The 18,818-nt window shown below is 45.2% G+C and overlaps 1 protein-coding gene across 6 annotated transcripts in view; it reads right to left on the bottom strand.

The window, feature by feature from the left end:
- LOC102575131 (very-long-chain enoyl-CoA reductase) overlaps positions 1 to 18,818 on the bottom strand; it is a 47,268-nt gene that overhangs the window by 24,800 nt on the left and 3,650 nt on the right. The window contains exons 1-2 of one of the 6 annotated variants that reach the window (XM_059728065.1): positions 14,673 to 14,922; positions 10,353 to 13,903 (exon numbers count right to left, since the gene is read on the bottom strand). The exons of 3 other annotated variants lie outside the window; for them this stretch is intronic. Coding sequence is in view for 1 of the 3 variants with exons in the window: in XM_059728064.1 (XP_059584047.1) it covers positions 14,673 to 14,699 (27 nt within the window). In the remaining 2 variants the exon portion in view is untranslated. Of the gene's footprint in view, positions 1 to 10,352; positions 14,568 to 14,672; positions 14,925 to 18,818 lie in introns of those variants that run through there. 2 more of the 6 variants (XM_014599707.3, XM_059728064.1) reach the window with 2 other exon arrangements.

Here is an 18,818-nt window from a genome sequence, read left to right as displayed (position 1 = left end):
GTATTTTTCTTTAGAAGAGTGTATACATGTAGTCATTCATGTACATTTGCATACTATTAATATGCATGCATAAGTGTTTTATGTATGGTACAAACAACTTAAATTGACACTTGTTTAGAGTGTGTGTTCGGCCTTCTCCTCCTCTGTTATCATAGTCTCAGATTTTATACTGAACAAACAAAAATGAACTGTGACAGTAATACTCTTGCATCTAGGGATCTCTGTATTAATAACCACCATCAAGAAATGGGTGGTTATTCCTTATTATTTACCTGCTCCACTTGAGGAATTTGTGTGAAGGGGACAGGAAAAGTAAATACTTAAAAAAGTATCAATTGATGTTTTCTTTACAACTATCAAACAAACAGTATCCAGGAATTTCAAAGACCTATCTCAGTAAGTAAGCAAATGCAAGTTACATTGGCTTTTGTTTTCTTGGTTTGTTCTCACTGACCCACATTATAATTGACCTCTCCTGTGACAGCTGCTAGTCTGTATGCTCTAGGTTGATCTGCCAGCTGTAATAACAGGGATTGTATCATTACTTACTACCAGACTTTTTTGATAAGCATCTAAAACTAATTATGTTTGGTATTAACGGACCAAGAGAGGAGATTACTATTAGACCCTCAATATGATACTAACTAAAAATAGAAGTCACACTCTAGTACTTTTATAATAGGAGTGCTTTGAAGAGATATGTTGAAAGTATTGTATTTCCTTCTTTCACTGGTCCTCAGTAGTGCTCTCTTTCTCTATTTGTGTACCAATTGAAGCACTTAAGCTCTAGCCAAAGAGCCAGCTAAATGATCCCCTTTGCATCTGATACTAATGCAGCAGCATGCAGTTACTGTTTCAAAAAAGCTATCTTTTAAAGGGTTTATGATGCATAAAAGAATTAATTAAAAAAGTTATTGAGGTTTTAAGTGTTTTTCCTTCCAAAATATCAACTTGTCAAGTGTTGTTGCTGCTGTTTGTATAGAGGTTTTCTTAGAAAACTAAAATAAGTGGATTCTACTCCTGGGTGGAAAATTTTAAACCACTATAAGAGATCTGCAGCCCAGGGAATGGAAACTGAGTGGATCCAAACCACCTTTGCATCTTTCTGATCCTGAGCTGCTCCATAGGCTGAAGAAGCTGATGGTATAACTCAGAAAGACTGAGTGGCTCATCTCCTACAATAGCTACCCTCAGCTTTCCTATGAGCCCCAGCAATGCCCCAAATCTCTGCACAGTTAAGTGCCAGGACCCCACCCCAAATCACTGCCATATCTGCCTCCAGCTTACACTCTGCCAAGACTTGTAAGAATCCTTCAGAGGGGAACTTAGGCCTTCCAGCTGTGGTGCCTGCACCAGAGGGTTCCTTCTCATGCTACATTTAGGGCTGCTTATCCCTTTGTCATTTTACTGTACATCTACAATCCAAAAAATCCCAGTAACTTTTATTGTTCCTACCAGAGTGCAGATGAGGACAACAAACATCCTTCATGAGGTAACTAGAATGAGAATCAATACTCTCTCCCTTTTCAGAAACATAGGGATGGACAGGACCCATCTTAACAATCTAATCACATATGGAAGAAGAAAAAATTAGGAAGACAAGAGTGATAACATAATAACTGTTTTGGCAGCTTTTGCAGCTGGGTTAGAGTATCTCTGCAATAACTAGACCAGTTCAAATGGTTTCTTGAAGTATCAAGAACAATGAACGTCCTTGTCTAAACTGTTTTGAAATCTTACTGTTTCTGAACATGGTGACCAACAACCACGTAAAGTAACATGGAGCTGACCATAGGTTTTCCTGGTCTAGACTGGTGAATAAAGTTAGTTCAACATCACGCTGGTCAGCATGATTGTTGACAACAGTGTTCACAGCAGTCCTTTTAGTTTTTAAACTTTTTGTGACTCAGACTTTGGCTTTCTATGTTTTTGTGTACAACCCACCATACTAGAACCTTAGCTCATTGACTTATGCAGGGGTGGGCAATTATTTCGGACGGAGAGCCGCTTACTGAGTTTTGGGAAGCCATTGAGGGCCGCATGACGGGCAGCCAGAGGCAGATAAATATTAAAATTTCTATTTTTTTAGGGGCCCTGCAGGCCAGATAGCGTAACCTGGTGGGCTGCATCTGGCCTGTGGGCCGCATTTTGCCCACCCCTGGCTTATAGGCTGGTAGTTTCTAAACTATGGGTCACAGTCCCAAATAGGACTGCAACCCTTACAAGTGAACCCTGGAAGAAATTCTATGATAAAGTCAGGTCACGCCAGAAATGATGGCAGCTAGCCTGGCAAGCTTGAGAACCTCTGTTCTAAGCACTGTTGTCATGCAGATGTTGAATATCAGAGTTCCACTGATGTGGACAGAAGAAATCACTATCATTACCTGCTTCTACTTCTGTACAACATAGGCCACAACATTTTACCCAGTAAATGGGACTTAGCATCCAAATAAGGATATTAAAAAAATGAGACCCAATTATTTTTAACATGGCCTAACAAGACAAGGATTCAGAATAACTAGGGCTGCTCACAGTGGTCTGCACTGAAGTAATAGGAAGTTCCTTTAAAAAGTTTTAAAGGGGCAGCTTTAAATTAGGTTTATTCAAGGAAAAACAACCCATGATTTTACAGAAGCTCTAATCAACAGACATAGCTGTGCAATGTATATATTTTTCTTTCAATGCAAATATTCCCTTCTATGTTTGCATCCAAAACTTTGCAAACTCCAGCTGGTGCCTGAAGACCATAGATTGAAACTGACCCCCCCTGCAAAATAAACTGTTCAGTTTATTTGTATTGTCAAGATAAGACACCAACCCGCCCCCCTAACAAAAAAAAACCCCCAACAGTCTAAGAACAATGGAGAAAAGTATACTTTATTGTTAACCATTTTGATTATTAATAAACTGCTAAATATCTTCAATGTTTAAAACACACAAAAGTCTTTAATTTTTAAGCTATGCAATTTTAAAGTCATGGTACCTTTTCGTAGAAGATAAAATTATAATTTATCTAGGGCCCCCAGTTTCAGGCTCCTGGAAAGGCCTAGGCATCAACTAATCTTTAAAAAATGATGCGATAAGTATTATGGAAACAATGTAATACACAATAATCATGTTGCCCTAAGTTTTATTTGTAGCTATTTGTACTTGGAGCAGCCTCTCCATGTTTCAGTTTATCCTGCTGAGTCCTGACACAAGCGAATATTGTATTGATTTTTTTAAATTACTCAGTAAAAAAAATGCTTATTTTACAGTCTAGGAACAACCAGCCCAGAGTAAGAGTGATGCAAAATGAATTAATTCTGCCTGTACTATTAAAGTGCTTACGTAAGCCAGGCTCCTTTGATTTAATTAGGACTGTGGCATGATTTGTTCTTATACTCATGCATTTGATTTCTTTTTCTTAGGAATCAAATTAATCTCTCCAAACATTTACTTTTCCCCATTGAAGTAATTATTTCCTGTTTCCCTGGAGAGTTCTCAGTTATACTAAGCTTTGCCTCAGGAAAGAAGGTACACCAGCACTCTGGGGGTAGGAAGGAGTCAGTAGGGGCTTATTCTGATCTTACAACTGTATGAATCAGGAATAATTCTACTGAAATCAACAAAGTTAGAGCTAGAGTCCAAGCAGAATTTAGGCACCTAAAGCAGGGCACAGATGGACTAAGTCCAAAACCATAAACCAAAAAATCCTGTATAGCAGCTGCCTAACCCTGAAAGCTCCTGAAACACCTTCCTGTTTGACCTGAAAGTTATCCAAGTGCCTGCAGTTCTGCTTCTGCATACACCAAAAACTTCCCTGGCTTAAGTAGCTCAGCACCTAGGTCCTGGGATTCAGAACCTAGGTGGAGCAATACCCTGAGGAACCCTAAGGTACAGAGTAGGATCAAGCCAGTCACAGGATGCAACCAGCAGTAGTGAAGCCACTGCTTCCCACCTTTCACATTACAGTTCAATGCAGTGGTGCCCTAACTTTTCACCTCAAGGGCTGGATGGATGGTGCTGGCCTGTCCACAGGCCAAATCCAGCATGTGGGGCAGGTGCAATGGGGACCCAATCCAGCACATGGGGGGGGGCAGGTGAAGTGCAGCCTGGCTGTTGTAGGGGTGAAGGGGGATAGCTTGAGCATGATCTAGCCACATGGGGCTTGGTAATTTAGCAGTGAGGGAGGGGTAGCAGTCTTAATTGCCTCTACCTCCCTGCCAAACTTCCCAAACCAGGCCACATTTCCAGCAGGCCAGATGCCATGGCTCTGTAGCCAACATTTGGCCTGTAACCCAGGGGTTGAGCACCCCTAGTCTAGCTGTTACAGCACTACTGCAAGAAGTAGGCACCTGTATTCAATACACTCCTCATCTTGATGGGTTCATAATTACATCTCCCCCTTCTCAGGACAGTTCCCCAAGCACCTGGCCATAGGCTAAGCTGGGTGCAGGTACACTCCATCCCTCTTGGTGAAACTGGGCCCCTGTACAAAAAAGACTGAAAGACTCACAAGGTGGAGAACAGACAGCCAAAAAGAGAGCATTTAACCAGGAGGGGAGAGATCTGGGGTCTGAGCCTTACTCTCAGGACTGTTTATACATTTTATATTAAACAAGCATTGATTAAAGAAAAGAATGCAAGCCTCCCACATTCCAACTATTTGAGTTGGTCTAAGAAAAGATACTGAGCAGATTTACCAAAGAGCCCATCTCCTATATCCTAGGTATTCGAACCACTAAGCTATTGTGTATGTGCATGGTACCACCACCTTCATCTTAAAACAGTAAGCCCTGCTCAGTCCCTTCACAGAGTAATTGTGGGCCCTCTTACTCAGGGGGTGCCTCTGGGCTCTGGACTCCAAGTGGATAGAGTTACTTAAGCTCTAGAGAGATGGTGGGATTTAAGACATGCTTCTGTGCTTAGTATTTTTTATTGTTTAGCTCTAGGTAATTCCCCACTCAGCATGCAGGTTTTTGAAGAAACCTAACGTTCACTCTACTGGGAGCTTGGGTACCTAACTCAGTGTTTGAATTTCCCTCCCAGGAGCTGGATATATTCCTTAAACCAGTGAAAAATCAGTGCAAATGTGGTCCAAGTCACTGCTTTCACTATACTTGGGCCTGCAATTCCCCTTGCACTTGTTAGAAAAAAGAAATGAAAACAAACAGGCATAACAGCAGAGCTGAATTCTGCCACTTCAGTCATGCAGAACAGCACTTTACTCAGAGTAGTCAGACTGGATTAAATCCTGTATCTATTGAAATCAATGCAAGATACTAATTCAATGGGGCCTGGATTTTACTGTGATTCATCTTGGATTTTACTATGATTAAAAGGGGCAGAAAAAGTCAATGTTCAACAGGTCTAGAGCTCCAAATAACCTGGTGAAACCTGTAGCAAAGAGGCACACCAGGCTTCTGTGTGGGAATAGCTGTGTAGGAAGATCCAAATTCTGAGTTTTTTCTCATTGAGTTGCTTACTAATATTTGTTTGAGGGGGAGGGATTTGGTCCTTATGAAGTAAAGGAGAGTTCAGTTCACAGAATGCAAAATCTACCAGAAGCCCAATGTCTCCACCAGATCCTGGCTCTGTCTAACCCCTTAGCAGCAGAATATCAATGGAGCAATTCTGTTTACTGAAATACCCTCAGGAGGTTTCACAAAATGGAAAAGAAACCTGCACAAGATAACACTGGTACAGTAGGCATTTATTTGCATTGATAATGTGCAGCCTGTTGTAGCCAGCTTCCAAGCCAGACTGAGAAGTTTCAGCATCCCTTGAATATCAGTGATTGCACTGGAGCCTGGACCTGTAAGGACAAGGTAGGTCAACTTTTACTCTATTCTAAGCAGGTGTGCAATGTTTTCAATACTGTTTCATAGCCTGCAGCATATGCAAAATAGAATCAATGCTGAGTCAAGGGTACTGATATGTCAGGATCACGTTCTGCACGTAGAAAACATTCAGATGGTTTAAGTTTATGAAACAGCATTAGCTCATACACTGAAGGCAAAACCCTAATAAACTCAATAGCCATTTTGCCTTTTATTTAACACAGGGTTTTCAACCTTTTTTAATAAGTGTATCTGCAGTGGCCCCATTTTTAAGAAGTGTACCCCTGGGAGGGAGGGTGGAGAGCAGGTGGACACCAAGCTGGGGGTGGGGGGGAGGAGGGCAGGCAAGGTGGCTGGCAAGTAGCCGGACGTGGAATAGGGGCATGGCAAGTGGCAGAGCAGTGCTCTTGCCCTGCCCTGGCCCTTCACCTGTGCCGCTGCCTCACAGGAGGCAGCAGTCCAACCCCACATGCCCCCTGGGACCTTTAAAGTACCCCCAGGGATACATGTACCCCTGGTTGACAACCCTTGGTTTAACAGAACCAGGATTCACCCTCAGTGAATATGTCTGTGCTTCAAAAGGCAGCTGCTGATTCTGTCTCAAATCAAAGAGGCATAATTGCCGGCATCACCATTGCAATTTGCAGTGCTCTGGTTCAACATCTACCAGTGCTTCCTCTATGGAGTGGGTAGGCATGGATATCAGAACATGTGTCACCTATCTACTTTGAGATATACATGTGAGGAAGCTGATTTAGAGGTTTCAGGTTTGAGAAGTTTGCTCTTACCACTGACTAGCAGCTCTCAGAGAATTAAACCCTTTTGGTGAAGATGCAAATAGAAAACCTTGGAGCCTCTCAGAGTCTTGCTCTTTGTGATTTTCTGTCGCTAAAGAGCAGGATTAACCCATGAGTCTTTTGACATTATATGGACAGGTGCTTGAAGAAGTTTTGACAGGAACAGCTCATTTACTGTAGCAAAGTATATGAGAAAAGGGCTACAATGACTATGAAACAGAGATAGGGGGAATCCTTTAAATTTTCTTCCTAGTGTTCTTAGCCCTCAAGGCAAAGGGGTCAGCGAGGGCTCAACATACAAGGCTCCTTTTAAACAAATTGTCTAAGAAATGTGTGCTTAAAATAAATAATCTTGTTCTTTCAAAGAGGCACTGTCAGCTTGAAACAAGTTTTTATCAATGACCAGGGTTGATGTTTATACACACTACCAGGCTCCCTGACAAATACTATTGTCTTACAATCTCATTTTCCTATTTAAAAAAAAAATAGGGGAAATAACGGATTCACTTGAAGAAGCAGTGAAACTGACTGTAGGCAAGTATTGTCAAATAGACAAAATAAAGAAACTGGGGAAGGAGGAAAGGGAAGATTTTTCTCCTCTAATCTTTTTCTGTGATGATAATCTTATGTGTTACTTATAATAGTAACAAAAACAATTAGCAGGGTATTGACAGTGCCCCTTTAAACATCCCCCAAATCATTCAAATATCTAATGTACTGTTTTAGCTTTGTCTTGCTCAAGTGAGCCCTCTGAGGATAAAGAATCTTAAAATCCTTTGCAGTCCAGCAACCCCTGCCCTTGGCATTTTGACCCAGCATTCTTGCTCAACTTGACTCAGAGTGAGAAAAACCTTTGTAACAGAAGCTGCAGCATCCCAGAAACATTAGGTAGGCAGCACTGCATTAGTTCACACATTCAGAGGGTTACTTTGCAACCAGAAGGGCTAGACAGATTATTTGAAATTACAGTGTCCATTAAATCATTGCTGCCAGAAACTACTTCCCATCTCATGGTTAAGGAAACCAGGTTAAAAGAATGATTTTATTTCTACCAATATAATTGTTACTGATAATAACATATTTCCATCATGTTTTCAACCCCAGTGAGCATCGAGGCAGTTCCTGCATCATCTGTTCAACTCCTGAAAACAAGGATTTTCCCAATGAATTTGATCCAGAGAGGTGCTGAGCATCTGCAGATATTATTGACATCAACTGGATCTGCAGGTGCTCAGGACACACTTTTCTGAGCTACACAAATATCGCCTGTGTGTAAACAAAGAGATTGAGCAATATATGGGTTATCTAAAATACCTATTTGGGCAAAAGCCCATTGCCTGGGACACTAGTTTAAATTGGGTTTGACAAAAACAGTAAAAAAAAACCCACACAGGAGAGGATAATTGCCGGGAGAAGAGCAGATTGGCAGTGGATTTTCAAGAGAACAGGAGAGAGTTAGGTATCTGATTGACTGAGTTAGGTATCTGATTCTTTTCCAACTGACTTGCAAAGGAAGGGAACTAACTGTACTTTTCACCTTTGAAAAATTACCAGCAGGTCCTATTCAAAGACCTTCCCAGAAATGGCAAACTAAAATGTACTTTTTATTTTGTCCAGGAAAATAAGAAGACAAAACTCTTCCCATCTTTAAAAAAAGAAAGGTGGAAATTGTCTTGGCATTAAAATAATCTGGTACCTCTGGAGAGAGACACACTATAACCATTTTTATCCAACAGTTTTCAGTCTGAAAAGCCATTAACAACTCACATATAATCCCCTAAATGTAATGAAGGAGAATAATTAGCCATCAAGGAATAATTATAGATAAAACTGCCTACCTGGTGATTTGGGAATGTGTCAGGTTCATCAAAACAGGACTCAGTCCTTATAAGCAGGGGCCTACCAAAATTACGATTTTGCAGATTTCACAGAAATTGCGAAAGTGGGCAGTGTGCGCAAAATCCATGAAATCCAAGAGAAAAAAAGAGAAAACTTACTGAAAATAAAATGCTAGCTGCTCCAGAGGGAGCCAGCAGTCTTCATGGCACTGCAGCCCACCCAAAGGGCAGCCTAAGACAGCTGCCTTGCCCACCCCTTACATCTGATTGGCTGAGAAAGCTGCCTGTCATGAGGCCCTGCCCCTCCGCTCCAATTGGGGGCGAGGGGCAAGTCCACATGATGGACAGCCTTCACAACCAATATGCAGTGAGGAGTGGGGCCATATGACTGACACCTCTCGTAGCTAATTGTCAGCAAAGTGTGGGGCCACAAGGGCCCCTTAGCCAGAGGTGTTGGGGGGACCCTGCCATGATCTACCCATGAATATTGCAGCATGATCTTCCCACAAAATCAGCTGGCTGCTTCCTCAACTTAGATAGACCCCTACTTATAAGCCTTTCCCACCTAACTAAACATGACATGAGTAGTCATGTTCATTTAATGGGATACCCATGTATATAAAGATGTTTGTGTTTGGCAGGATAGGCCCCAGATGAGAATAGTCCATCCACTTCTACATTTTAAATGTAATGCATTTTATAATGATTTAGAAAAATATATAGGAATCTTAAAAGGATGCGTCAGCTTAACACACATCTGTCTAAACATTTTTACCAACTATAATTACAAGACTACTATATCCAGAAGAGGGTAGAAAGGGGAAAAAAAACCCCACACCTCTTTTTGGCATGTCTGCCCTGTTCAATTGATAGTACTTTGTGCTAAGGCCGTTTCACTGCCCAATTAGGGAGTTCCTCTATAGTTTGAACAGGTGCTTGACACACAGCAGGTTACATGAACAAATTTAGAGAAAATAACACAGATTTAAAAAAAAAAAAAGTTATGTATTTTCAGGTGCTTTGTCAATGACTAGATCAGAGGTTGGCACCATTGGGGCAGAGTGCCAAAAACACCCACAACCTCAACTTGTAAGATGTTGGCGTGCCAGGGGCAAACAGCAGGGGAGCCATGAGGGGTCTGATCCTTGTTGTGTATCGAGCCCCAGTCCCTTCCCTGCCTGCCCTCAGCCCTGAGGTACGCATGCCAAGAAGAATGCATGTGCCATACTCTGGCACCCATGCGAGGAGTTGCCTACTAGATAATAAATTGATGGCAGCCCTTTAAATGCCTTAGAATTTTTCTAGACATTCAGTAAAAATTGTGTCACCCCCCCCCAAACATAGTAACTACATTTACGCTTAGTATTCAAACCACAAACCAAACAAGTATTAGAGATGGAAAAACATAAGTATACATCCTTCAATAGACCGCCAATAACATAGGAAAATCAGGCTTTATGATGCCATGTAAACCCTATTTATCAAAGGGACATTCTCTTTATAAGAATTTCAATTATATATTGTTTAAAAAATGTGTTTGGTCTCTTATCTACAGCAACTGAAGATGCAATTTGTTCCAAAAGCCACAAGATTCAGCATAGCTGTCATTTCATAAATTGCTATTTCTCTACTAAGTATAATAACCATCTAATGACTATGTAAGCATTTCCAAAGAACTCAGCAAAAACTGAACACATTAATATCAGAGGCCAGGAAAAAATAAATTATTCAGAATGTAAGTGTTTGCTTTGTTCATTTACAGTTAAAAATATATAGGTAGATTATTTTCTTTATAAATGCACTTCTCTGGCATGGCTTATTTTTGAACCTATACTTTCCATGGCATAGTAAATGCTTGCCATTCAAGGAAAGAACATAGAGTACTTTTCACTCACTTGACTCTTTGATCTTCTGTACAAAGAGGTGCTTTTCTGAAGTCTTTATTGTGTGGCACGTTTAGATTGATGTTATCAGTGTAATCCTAATTAAAATCCAAGTTGAGAAATAATATTAGAACCTTCTACTTCTGATCCATTAATATATTACAAAATAGTCTATAAATTATCTGTAATTGAGAACTCCCCCATGATCTAATGCATTTCCCCTCTCTGTCCAATACTACTGCTTGGTGTAGTTTTAAAACTTCTCTTGTTGGCAACACTTCTGATTAGTTTGATAATTAGAGTGGAATTACATCGCTTAATTCAGTCTAACTTGGATTCCCGCTCTGGCCTTCCTCAAGCCTGAATCAGTGCCCCTAACTCAGCTAAATAGTGAGAGGGCAATGTGTATCCTCTGTCCTGATTCTACTAAGAATTGGATCAATGTCAGCACAGGTTTAAAAAAATGGCCCTGAAAATCCCTAACTTTCAACTTTCCTCAGGAACTTTTTCTTTAAGCATGTTTCTTGCACTGGAGACTGATGAGCAGCTAGCTCTCTGCCTGCTGGGAAGCCCTCCATCCCACTGGCTGTATATTCTGAAGCTGGCCTTACAACTGTAGTGCAGAAATGAATTCTTTCATATCTATTGCAGAAATATTATTTCTGTTCTAGCAAAAGGAACTTCTCTGTCTGTTCTCTGGATGGTGTGAAAAGTTAGTATGGAGAAGGTACTCTTCCAAAAGTATCACTCCCAGAGGGCCCACCTAGGCTTCTTTGCTGCAGGGTTATCTAGTAACCCAGTCAGGGTGGAACATAGGGCAGCCTTCAGGTCTATTCTCACATTACTCTAAGGGACCCTTCATAGAAAGACAGTGGAGAGTCAAAGGCTCAGTTCTGCAGGATGCTGAGCCCATGTACTCAGTACCCAGCATCTTTGAGTCCCACAAACTTTGGTGGGAGTTGAACTCACTAAACTTCTTGAAGTGTGTATAGCACCTTGTGAAACCGGGTCCTCACTGCATTGATAGCCCAGAAAAAAAGAGAAGTAACATGACTAGCCCACCAAAGTATACGTGTGTGCATTTGTCTCAGTGGAGCTTTCTTTCAGCACAGCAGAGAGCCCCACTCTTTCCTTTACTTGGAGTGTCTTAGTTTACCATTGGCAGACAAGGTTTTTTATTAGACCAACTAAATAGTTGGAAAAAATTGTTCTTTACAAGCTTTTGGGCACAAACACCCTTCTTCAGGTCTCTGGTGTTTGTGGGCTCTCCTGGGTATAATAGAAGCTTAAGCCAATATGCAAAATGCAGGTCAGTGAAAAAGCAAATGTGTGGCAGGGAAGATCAAAGGGGATGTGAGTTAACAGGTGAGGGACAGGTGGGGAGGAGTAGGGAAGGAGGGAGTGTTAACCTGGTGGTAGAATGTAGCAGGTATAATGTAGAGAGGTTACCTGGGGTTATCAGATGGCAGGCAGGTTTTAATGTGCCATAAATCTAATGTCTAGATTTTAGTCCATGATTTCTTGTATTCAGTAGATTTAGGAAGTGAAGTTTACCACTAGAGACTTATATCATCAACATTTTAAAGAAGTGCCATTAATGTTTATATTTCTCCAAATTATGGTAGCCCTTTCCCGATATTATTTGAGACACCAATAAACAAAACTGCTACATGAAATCAGAGATTTGCTTCTGCTTTTGACAAGTTATAACTCTATGGCTCTACTGCAGACATTTTGTATGATCACAGGCAAATCACTCAACTCCTCTGTGTTTCAATGTCTACATCCTTTACCTACCACAGAGGGCTGTTTTTATTTATATCCTAATGACTTTTGAACTATAGAATTGTTTAAATTACATTCAAATCAGTGTTGCGACTCTCGATTCTTATGGTCTGAGAAGAGAGTCTACCAACTAAAGGGACAATGTGAGCTTGAAATGAAGCCCATTAAAAACAATGAGTTAGAAAGTAGTTTTATGTCTTGCATCAGCCCCTCCATCCATTTGAATAATCTAGGCACTTTACCATCACATTTTCTTATTTAAAAAAAAAAAATATTTCTCTCTCCTTTGTTGAGAAAATTACTGTTATTGACCATTTATGTCTGGTTTGAAAAATTACTCATTTGTCTTTGTTTCAAGATGCTTGACTTCAGTGGTTCTCCTCATACTCTGTGGATGGTAAAAGTCCACCTCCATTCAATTATATAGAGAAAGCAGTGAATCTGACTCTGTATTAAGTGTTTTCAGACACACAAGGGGAAAAAAAAAAATCCAGAAAGAAAAAGCTTTTTATAACAACTTTGTTTTTAATCAATAAGTAAAAATATTTAGAGACAGAGTATGATTTTTATGTTTGTGAAGTACTTCGTAACTCTCAGCAAGATGTTACAGGTGCATAAAGGTAAGTGTTTCGGGTGTGTGTAGTGAACAATACAGACCTACAATTTGAATACTTTTCTCTGTATTTATAGTTCTCTTTTGACCTTATGGAGAAAAAATACAATTCAATATTATAAGATGTTTCTTCTACTCACGTATCAGAAGTCAAGTAGGCAAGAATGACGTTCTCTGCCACAGCCAGTCTCACTGTTGCCAAAACCTCTTTGTTCTACAACCCCCACCTTGAGTCACACACCAAAGAGAACTCAAACAGATTTGGTAATCTGGAGGGGGCCCCCACCCCACTCCCATATTCCTTGGGAAAACCACCACTGGTTTACAAGATCAGAACTTTGAAAGACCATAGACCACACCTGGAATGAGACAAGGAAGAGTTGCCTGGCCTCTGTGCATGGACACCATATAAATTTGGGAAATGTTCTGCACTTGTCACTCACGTGACCTAGTAGATGGTGAGCTGATCTAAGATTCAAGATACCTGGGTTCCATTTCAGGCTCTGCTAGTGTCTTACCAAGTGATCTCCGACAAATCACTTTACCTCTCTTGGGTTTTGGTCCCATCTATAAAATGGCTATAAAACTGACCTACTTCGTAGAGTGCTTCAAGTTATACTTGTGAAGAGTGCTACATAAAGCAACCCCTTCATGGCCAGCCCAGCTCTACTTGCCATTGTGAAGATAGGCAGCAGAGCAGACAGTTTCCTTGATGGGCATGGGGGGGAGAAATTAGAGTTGTTTGACCCCCAAGTGTGGGGCCCTCAGGTTTAAATGAAGGAGGCAGCAAGATACTTGACTATCCTAGTGCTCAAGAGAAGCTAATATTGGTGCACATGAAACATTAGCAGCACCAATGGGAATGTTATCCCCTAAAATTCCCCAAGGGTAGATGGGACTATAGAGAAGAAACCACCCTGCACACTCCCACCCCTGCCAAGACCAGAGACAAGTTGGGCTGCTTTTGTTCACAGAGAGGTCTAGGATATTTCTTATGTTGGTGGGGGAGGGGAAGAGGTGCACAGAAAGACAATCCTAGGACCGGGCAAGTCTTTTCAGACTATTTTATACCCTGTTCATTTTTTAATCTGCAATTATTTTGCCTCTTACATCTGATTCCTAAGGGGGTTTTGCCTTTGCGCGTGGGTGTAGGACAACGGGTCTCCTGTTGAGAGAATTTTGAAATGTGAGATTGCAAGGATGAAAGAGATAGCAGGACAGCTGCCTGAGCCCTGCTCCCAAACGCGGAGCTCCCTTCCTTTGCCATCAGCCCATCTAGGGAACATTTTTAAGTAGCCAATAGGAACAAGCACCCCCCCCCCCCCCGCGGTTAAAACGTTAAACGTAGATCGATTACGTCAAGCCAAGGCCAGGAGCAGCCTTTCTGTGACGTCATAAAGCCCATAGGCGTCACGCTTCTCGGGTCACCGTTGCTGATAGTGGACAGACGCCGCGGGCCGGCAGCGCCGAGCATCGGCCCCTCTCGCGCCGGCCGAAAGGATGCAGCCGCGGTCCCGGCGCGGCCCGAGCGGTGCCCCGACGCGCGCACCAGTTGCCGGCGGCTGGAGCCGCGCTGCCCGGCGAGGCGGGGCCCGGGCGGGGCAGGCGCCCTCTCCCACGACTCCCGCGGCGGCGCCAGGGCGGGGAGCGGGGTCCGACAGCGCCCCGACCGGCCCCGCGCCACCGGGAGCCAGCGCCCTGCCCCTGCTCCTGCCCCTGCCCAGCCCGGCCACAGGTGGGTGCGGGCACCACCGCGTCTCCAGGGCCCGGGCGGCCGCATGGCCACGCCCGTCTCCACGGGCCGCCGGGCAGTCCCGGTCCCGGTCCCGCAGCGCCGGCCACTTGTGGCTTCGGCCCCGCCCGCCCGCCCGCCCGCCCGCCAGGCCCGGCCCGGCCCGGCCCGGCCCGGCCCGGCCCGGCCGCCGCGCACCCACCTCGAAGAAAGTGGCCCTGCCGCTCATGGTGGGGCCGGGCGCGGCCGTGCCCGCAGCGAAGCCGCCTGCTCCTCCGCCCGGCGCCGCTGCACTTTAACGCGGGCCCCCCGGCTCTCCGGCCAATCAGGACATCCCCCGTCCCCTCCCTTCCTCCCTTCCCCAGGAGTCGCGAGCCCTGCCGGGGGGGGCTCCATGCGGCCAAGGCCAGCGCTGCCGGCCCCGGCCCCAGCCCCAGCCCGGCCCGGCCCGGCCCGGCCCGGCCCGCGGCGGCAGCGCTGAGCTCAGCATCCGCGCCCGCTGCCGGGCGCGCTCCGCTAGCTGCGCGCCGCGGGCAGCCCGGGCCGCCAGGCGGCGCTGAGGGGCAGCACGTGCCGGCCGCGCCCCCGGCTCCGGGCAGCCTCCCGGCTGCGGGCAGCCTCGGGTGGCCGGTCCCGCCTCCGACGCTGCCCCGCTTTGCTCCCCCGGGCGGAGGGAGAGGGGCGCCGGCAGCCTGGTGCTGCAGGACGCCAGGAGCCGGGTTCCGTTGCCTGTGTCTAACTTGTACGCTGCCCACGAGTGGCTGAGGCTAGGTACGCTGAAGGAGGACCCCACTCTGCCCTCCGAGAACCTGCTCTGGCTCCTGCAAACATCCCGCTCACATTTGGGCAGCTCCGAGCTGCCAGCTCAAACCTGCCAGCCCCTGGAAGGAGACACTTCTTCGGCGCAGGGGTCTGAAAAACCCACAAGCAGGTGGAAGTGAAAGGTCTGCACTGTGCTTCACACTCCTTGAAGAGTGATCTCAGCCAGGGGGTTGGGGCTTCCTGGAGTGCCTTGAGATCCTTTCAGGGGTGCTACACCACGTTAGCACTGTTAAGTGTGCCAGCCTGATTCACAACATAAACCCAGAGGTTTAAATAAATCCAATCAGGGAGGAGAATTGTGCGGACGTTTGTTTCCCCAGGAGCAAGCCACATCTTGTGCTGCTGCTACTTGTCCCCTGGCAGGTTACTCTGGGTTGGGTAGGAGAGGCTGGGGCCAGCATCTGCATTGGCCCCATCAGCCTTACCTTGGGGCCTTCCAGGGCTGCAGCCGTGGCAGGAAGCCTGGCTGGCAGCCAGAGCCTGGCCGTGGTTGGCCAGGCTTGGGTTTTAGGCCACGTGCTGCCACCACATGTGCTACTACTCTTTTTTTAAGCATGGGTTTTTTTGAACCCGGGATCTGCAGCACCACATATACTGCACATCTGCGCTTGTCTGGACACAGCCAGAGATTTCAAATGGGAATCCAGTGCTAAAAACATTCTGACCAGCTGTGAACTTTCTCAGTTCTTTGCAACTGAAGAATTGCTCTATTATTTTTCAGTAGTCAAAAAACGAATGAAAATTAAGAGCTAGCATTTTTCTGAGGGGGTCCTTGGGTACCTCCCGATGAGCAGTTTGTGGCGCCTAAAGCCCATTTGAGGCACATGGTACACGTGTACCCATTTGTCATGCTGCAGATTCACAGCACAGTGCCAAAATTTGACAGTGGGAGATCCATGTAAAAAAAAAAACCACTGCAAAAAGAGGCACCGCACATGTGGCAGCAGTGTGCACAGTCAGAAATGGAGCCTGGCCAGGCTCTGAGCAGCCAGATCAGCACTGCTGCTACCCTGGGAGAGCCCCAGGACCCCAGGTAAGGCTGCTGGGGCCAATACAGGTGCTTGCCCCAGCCTCCCCTACCCTTCCAGGGACAATTTGCTCTGTACCAACCCCACGTGCAGGGACGTGCCCAGCAGCAAAAAGATGCAGCACAGATTTGTGATGATGCTATTTTTGCTGCAGCAACCACACACCCCTGCATGGGGGAATGCACCTCTTGAGTCAAATAAGGGGTGCCTTGAATCTGAAAAAGGGTTAATCTCAGGTGTTTGGACACCTAACAGTGCTAATATTGCAGTGTTCCCCCTCCGCCCCCACTCCCCCAGCAGCACCAATAAAAGGATCTGACAGCACCCCAGGGTACTGTGGCACCCTGTTTAAGAATTGCTGGTATAGAGTTAGGAAGAATATATGTGGGGCTTCCTATAGGAGAGCTGTAATTTCAATGGTAAGGGGAAAATCCATGAGCTGGAAAGATGTTTTTGAGGGATGGGCTAGGATCCATATGGATTTAGACAGATGTATTTCTTGTGCTCCATCTCCTGTTCTCTCTGAAAGCAAGGAGATGTAAAGTTAAGGCACGTCGGAGGATCAGCAGGGCAGCTCTATGTCCTGAGCAGCACCAGCTGCCACAGAGCCAATAGTGGTGGTGACTATTTTTGCATCCCTCCCCTGCAAAGGGGGTGCCCACTGCTGCTGCTCTCATTGCCCAGCCCCTCAGTTACACTACTGGGGCATATAACAGCACATGTCTTCTGAGGGTCACAAACTCAATGGGAAAAGATACAAGATTTTACAGGTACATCTTGTCAAGTCACAAAAGGACAGTTTGGTTTAAAAGCTAATTTTAAAAGTCATGTTCTGAACAAATTGAAGTGTGATAACACAATCTCAGTGTAAAAGTCAGCTCTGCATTTTTAGAACTGAGCAAAGCAAAAAATGTCTTGATTGCTACAGACTTAATGGCATGCTGGTGGTGCTGTTCCACTGACTTCAGTAAAGTGAGGCTAGTAGAAGATTTGGCTGTAGGATTATATCTGAATGAGACATTCTTTATAGAGCTTTAGAGGATCCATAGTTCAGGCTGTCAGAAATGAGACAGAATGAGAGCCAGAGTTATTCTCAGTGACTTTAATAACTCTGTTCATCTAACTGGAGCTCTACTAGTGATTAAGGCCACAGATCTACCCTAGCCTAGCAGCCAATAGGGCTAGAGTGTTGAAGACATACCCGTTTCTATAGCCACTGGTTCACAAAGGTGTGAAGTGGCCAGCAATATGTCTGGCTCACTTTGTCTCTGCAGCCCAAATGGCCAGGTATCCAGTTACAGTATTAAACTAGGGATGGACTTTGGCACAGCACTGGAGCAAAGCCACAGTGGGCATGTCTACATATGCAAATGCTGAAGGGTAGGTTTACTGTAGAGTAAATTACTCTACAGTAAACCCACCCTGGGCAGGCATCTACACATGCAGAGAGCATGGGAGCAGAGTTGCTACTCCTGGCAGCAGTCCGCTTCTGCCCTGCACCAACCCCCTGCAGCAGCCAGGGGGTGCTCTAGGCTCCCCCTGGGTGCTAGCCCAGGAGCTGGCAGGGAGCACAGGACCAGGAGACAGCTGTCTCCTGCCCCCAAAAGTTGCCTGCTGCTGGCGTGGGCTCTGCCACCGAAGCCCAGGCAGAGACAATGTCCTCCTGTCCCAGCAGCTGGAAGCTCCCAGCACCAGCTCCCCAATTGGGACCAGGGGGCTTGGAAAGAGCTGAAGGGGAGAGGCAGGTCCCAGCCCCTGCCCCAGTCTGCTGGTGGGGCAGCTAGCAGAGAGCCCCCAGCCTCCAAGCTGGGCAGGGAACTCTCCCCATGCAGGGAGCTCCCAGCAATCATGGAGCAGGGGCTGGGAACAATTGGGGAGTGAATCCTGGGAGCTCCCTGCTGCCAGGGCAAGGGATATTGTCCCTACCTGGGCTTTGGTGGCAGAGCCCTCCCTAGCAGCAGGCAGCTCCTGGGGGCAATCTCCCACCCCCTGCTGCCCAGCAGACCGGGAGCAAGTTTGCTCCCGGTCTGCTATCTACGGGTGCTGTATGGTGAAGTAAGTAACCACAAGTAAATTTGCTATTTGTATTTACAGGTACCAAATTTACAAATTAGAGCAAATTACTGTGCAGTAAGTGTCTGCATGTGTAGACAGTTATGCTTACCACACAGTACTTTGCACTAATCTTGAGTGAAGCGCCTTGTGTAGACACGCCCAGTGGGATATTTCAATGACTGCACCTGGGCCCTGATTGAAGTAGCCCTATTATTCGTCTCACCCATCTACCTGAATTCTTACATTGGTATTTGTGATTGTGATGGAAATGTGAAGCCATATATTTTCAGGAACCTTGAATGAACTACGAAATGCTCACGCTAGTAAATGAAACAAGCATTCTGGCTGGTGCCCCTTACAAAGCATAATGGAGAAGTTGGCTACAAGACTTCAGTTTCTGATCCATAATGAATTGCCAGCCAGATTGGTTGTGTCAGCAAAGT

This window comes from Alligator mississippiensis, chromosome 5 (genome assembly GCF_030867095.1).
Source record: "Alligator mississippiensis isolate rAllMis1 chromosome 5, rAllMis1, whole genome shotgun sequence".
Taxonomy (NCBI): domain Eukaryota; kingdom Metazoa; phylum Chordata; order Crocodylia; family Alligatoridae; genus Alligator; species Alligator mississippiensis.
Note: the sequence above shows the minus strand (reverse complement) of the source record. Positions and strands in the feature narration are given on the sequence as shown.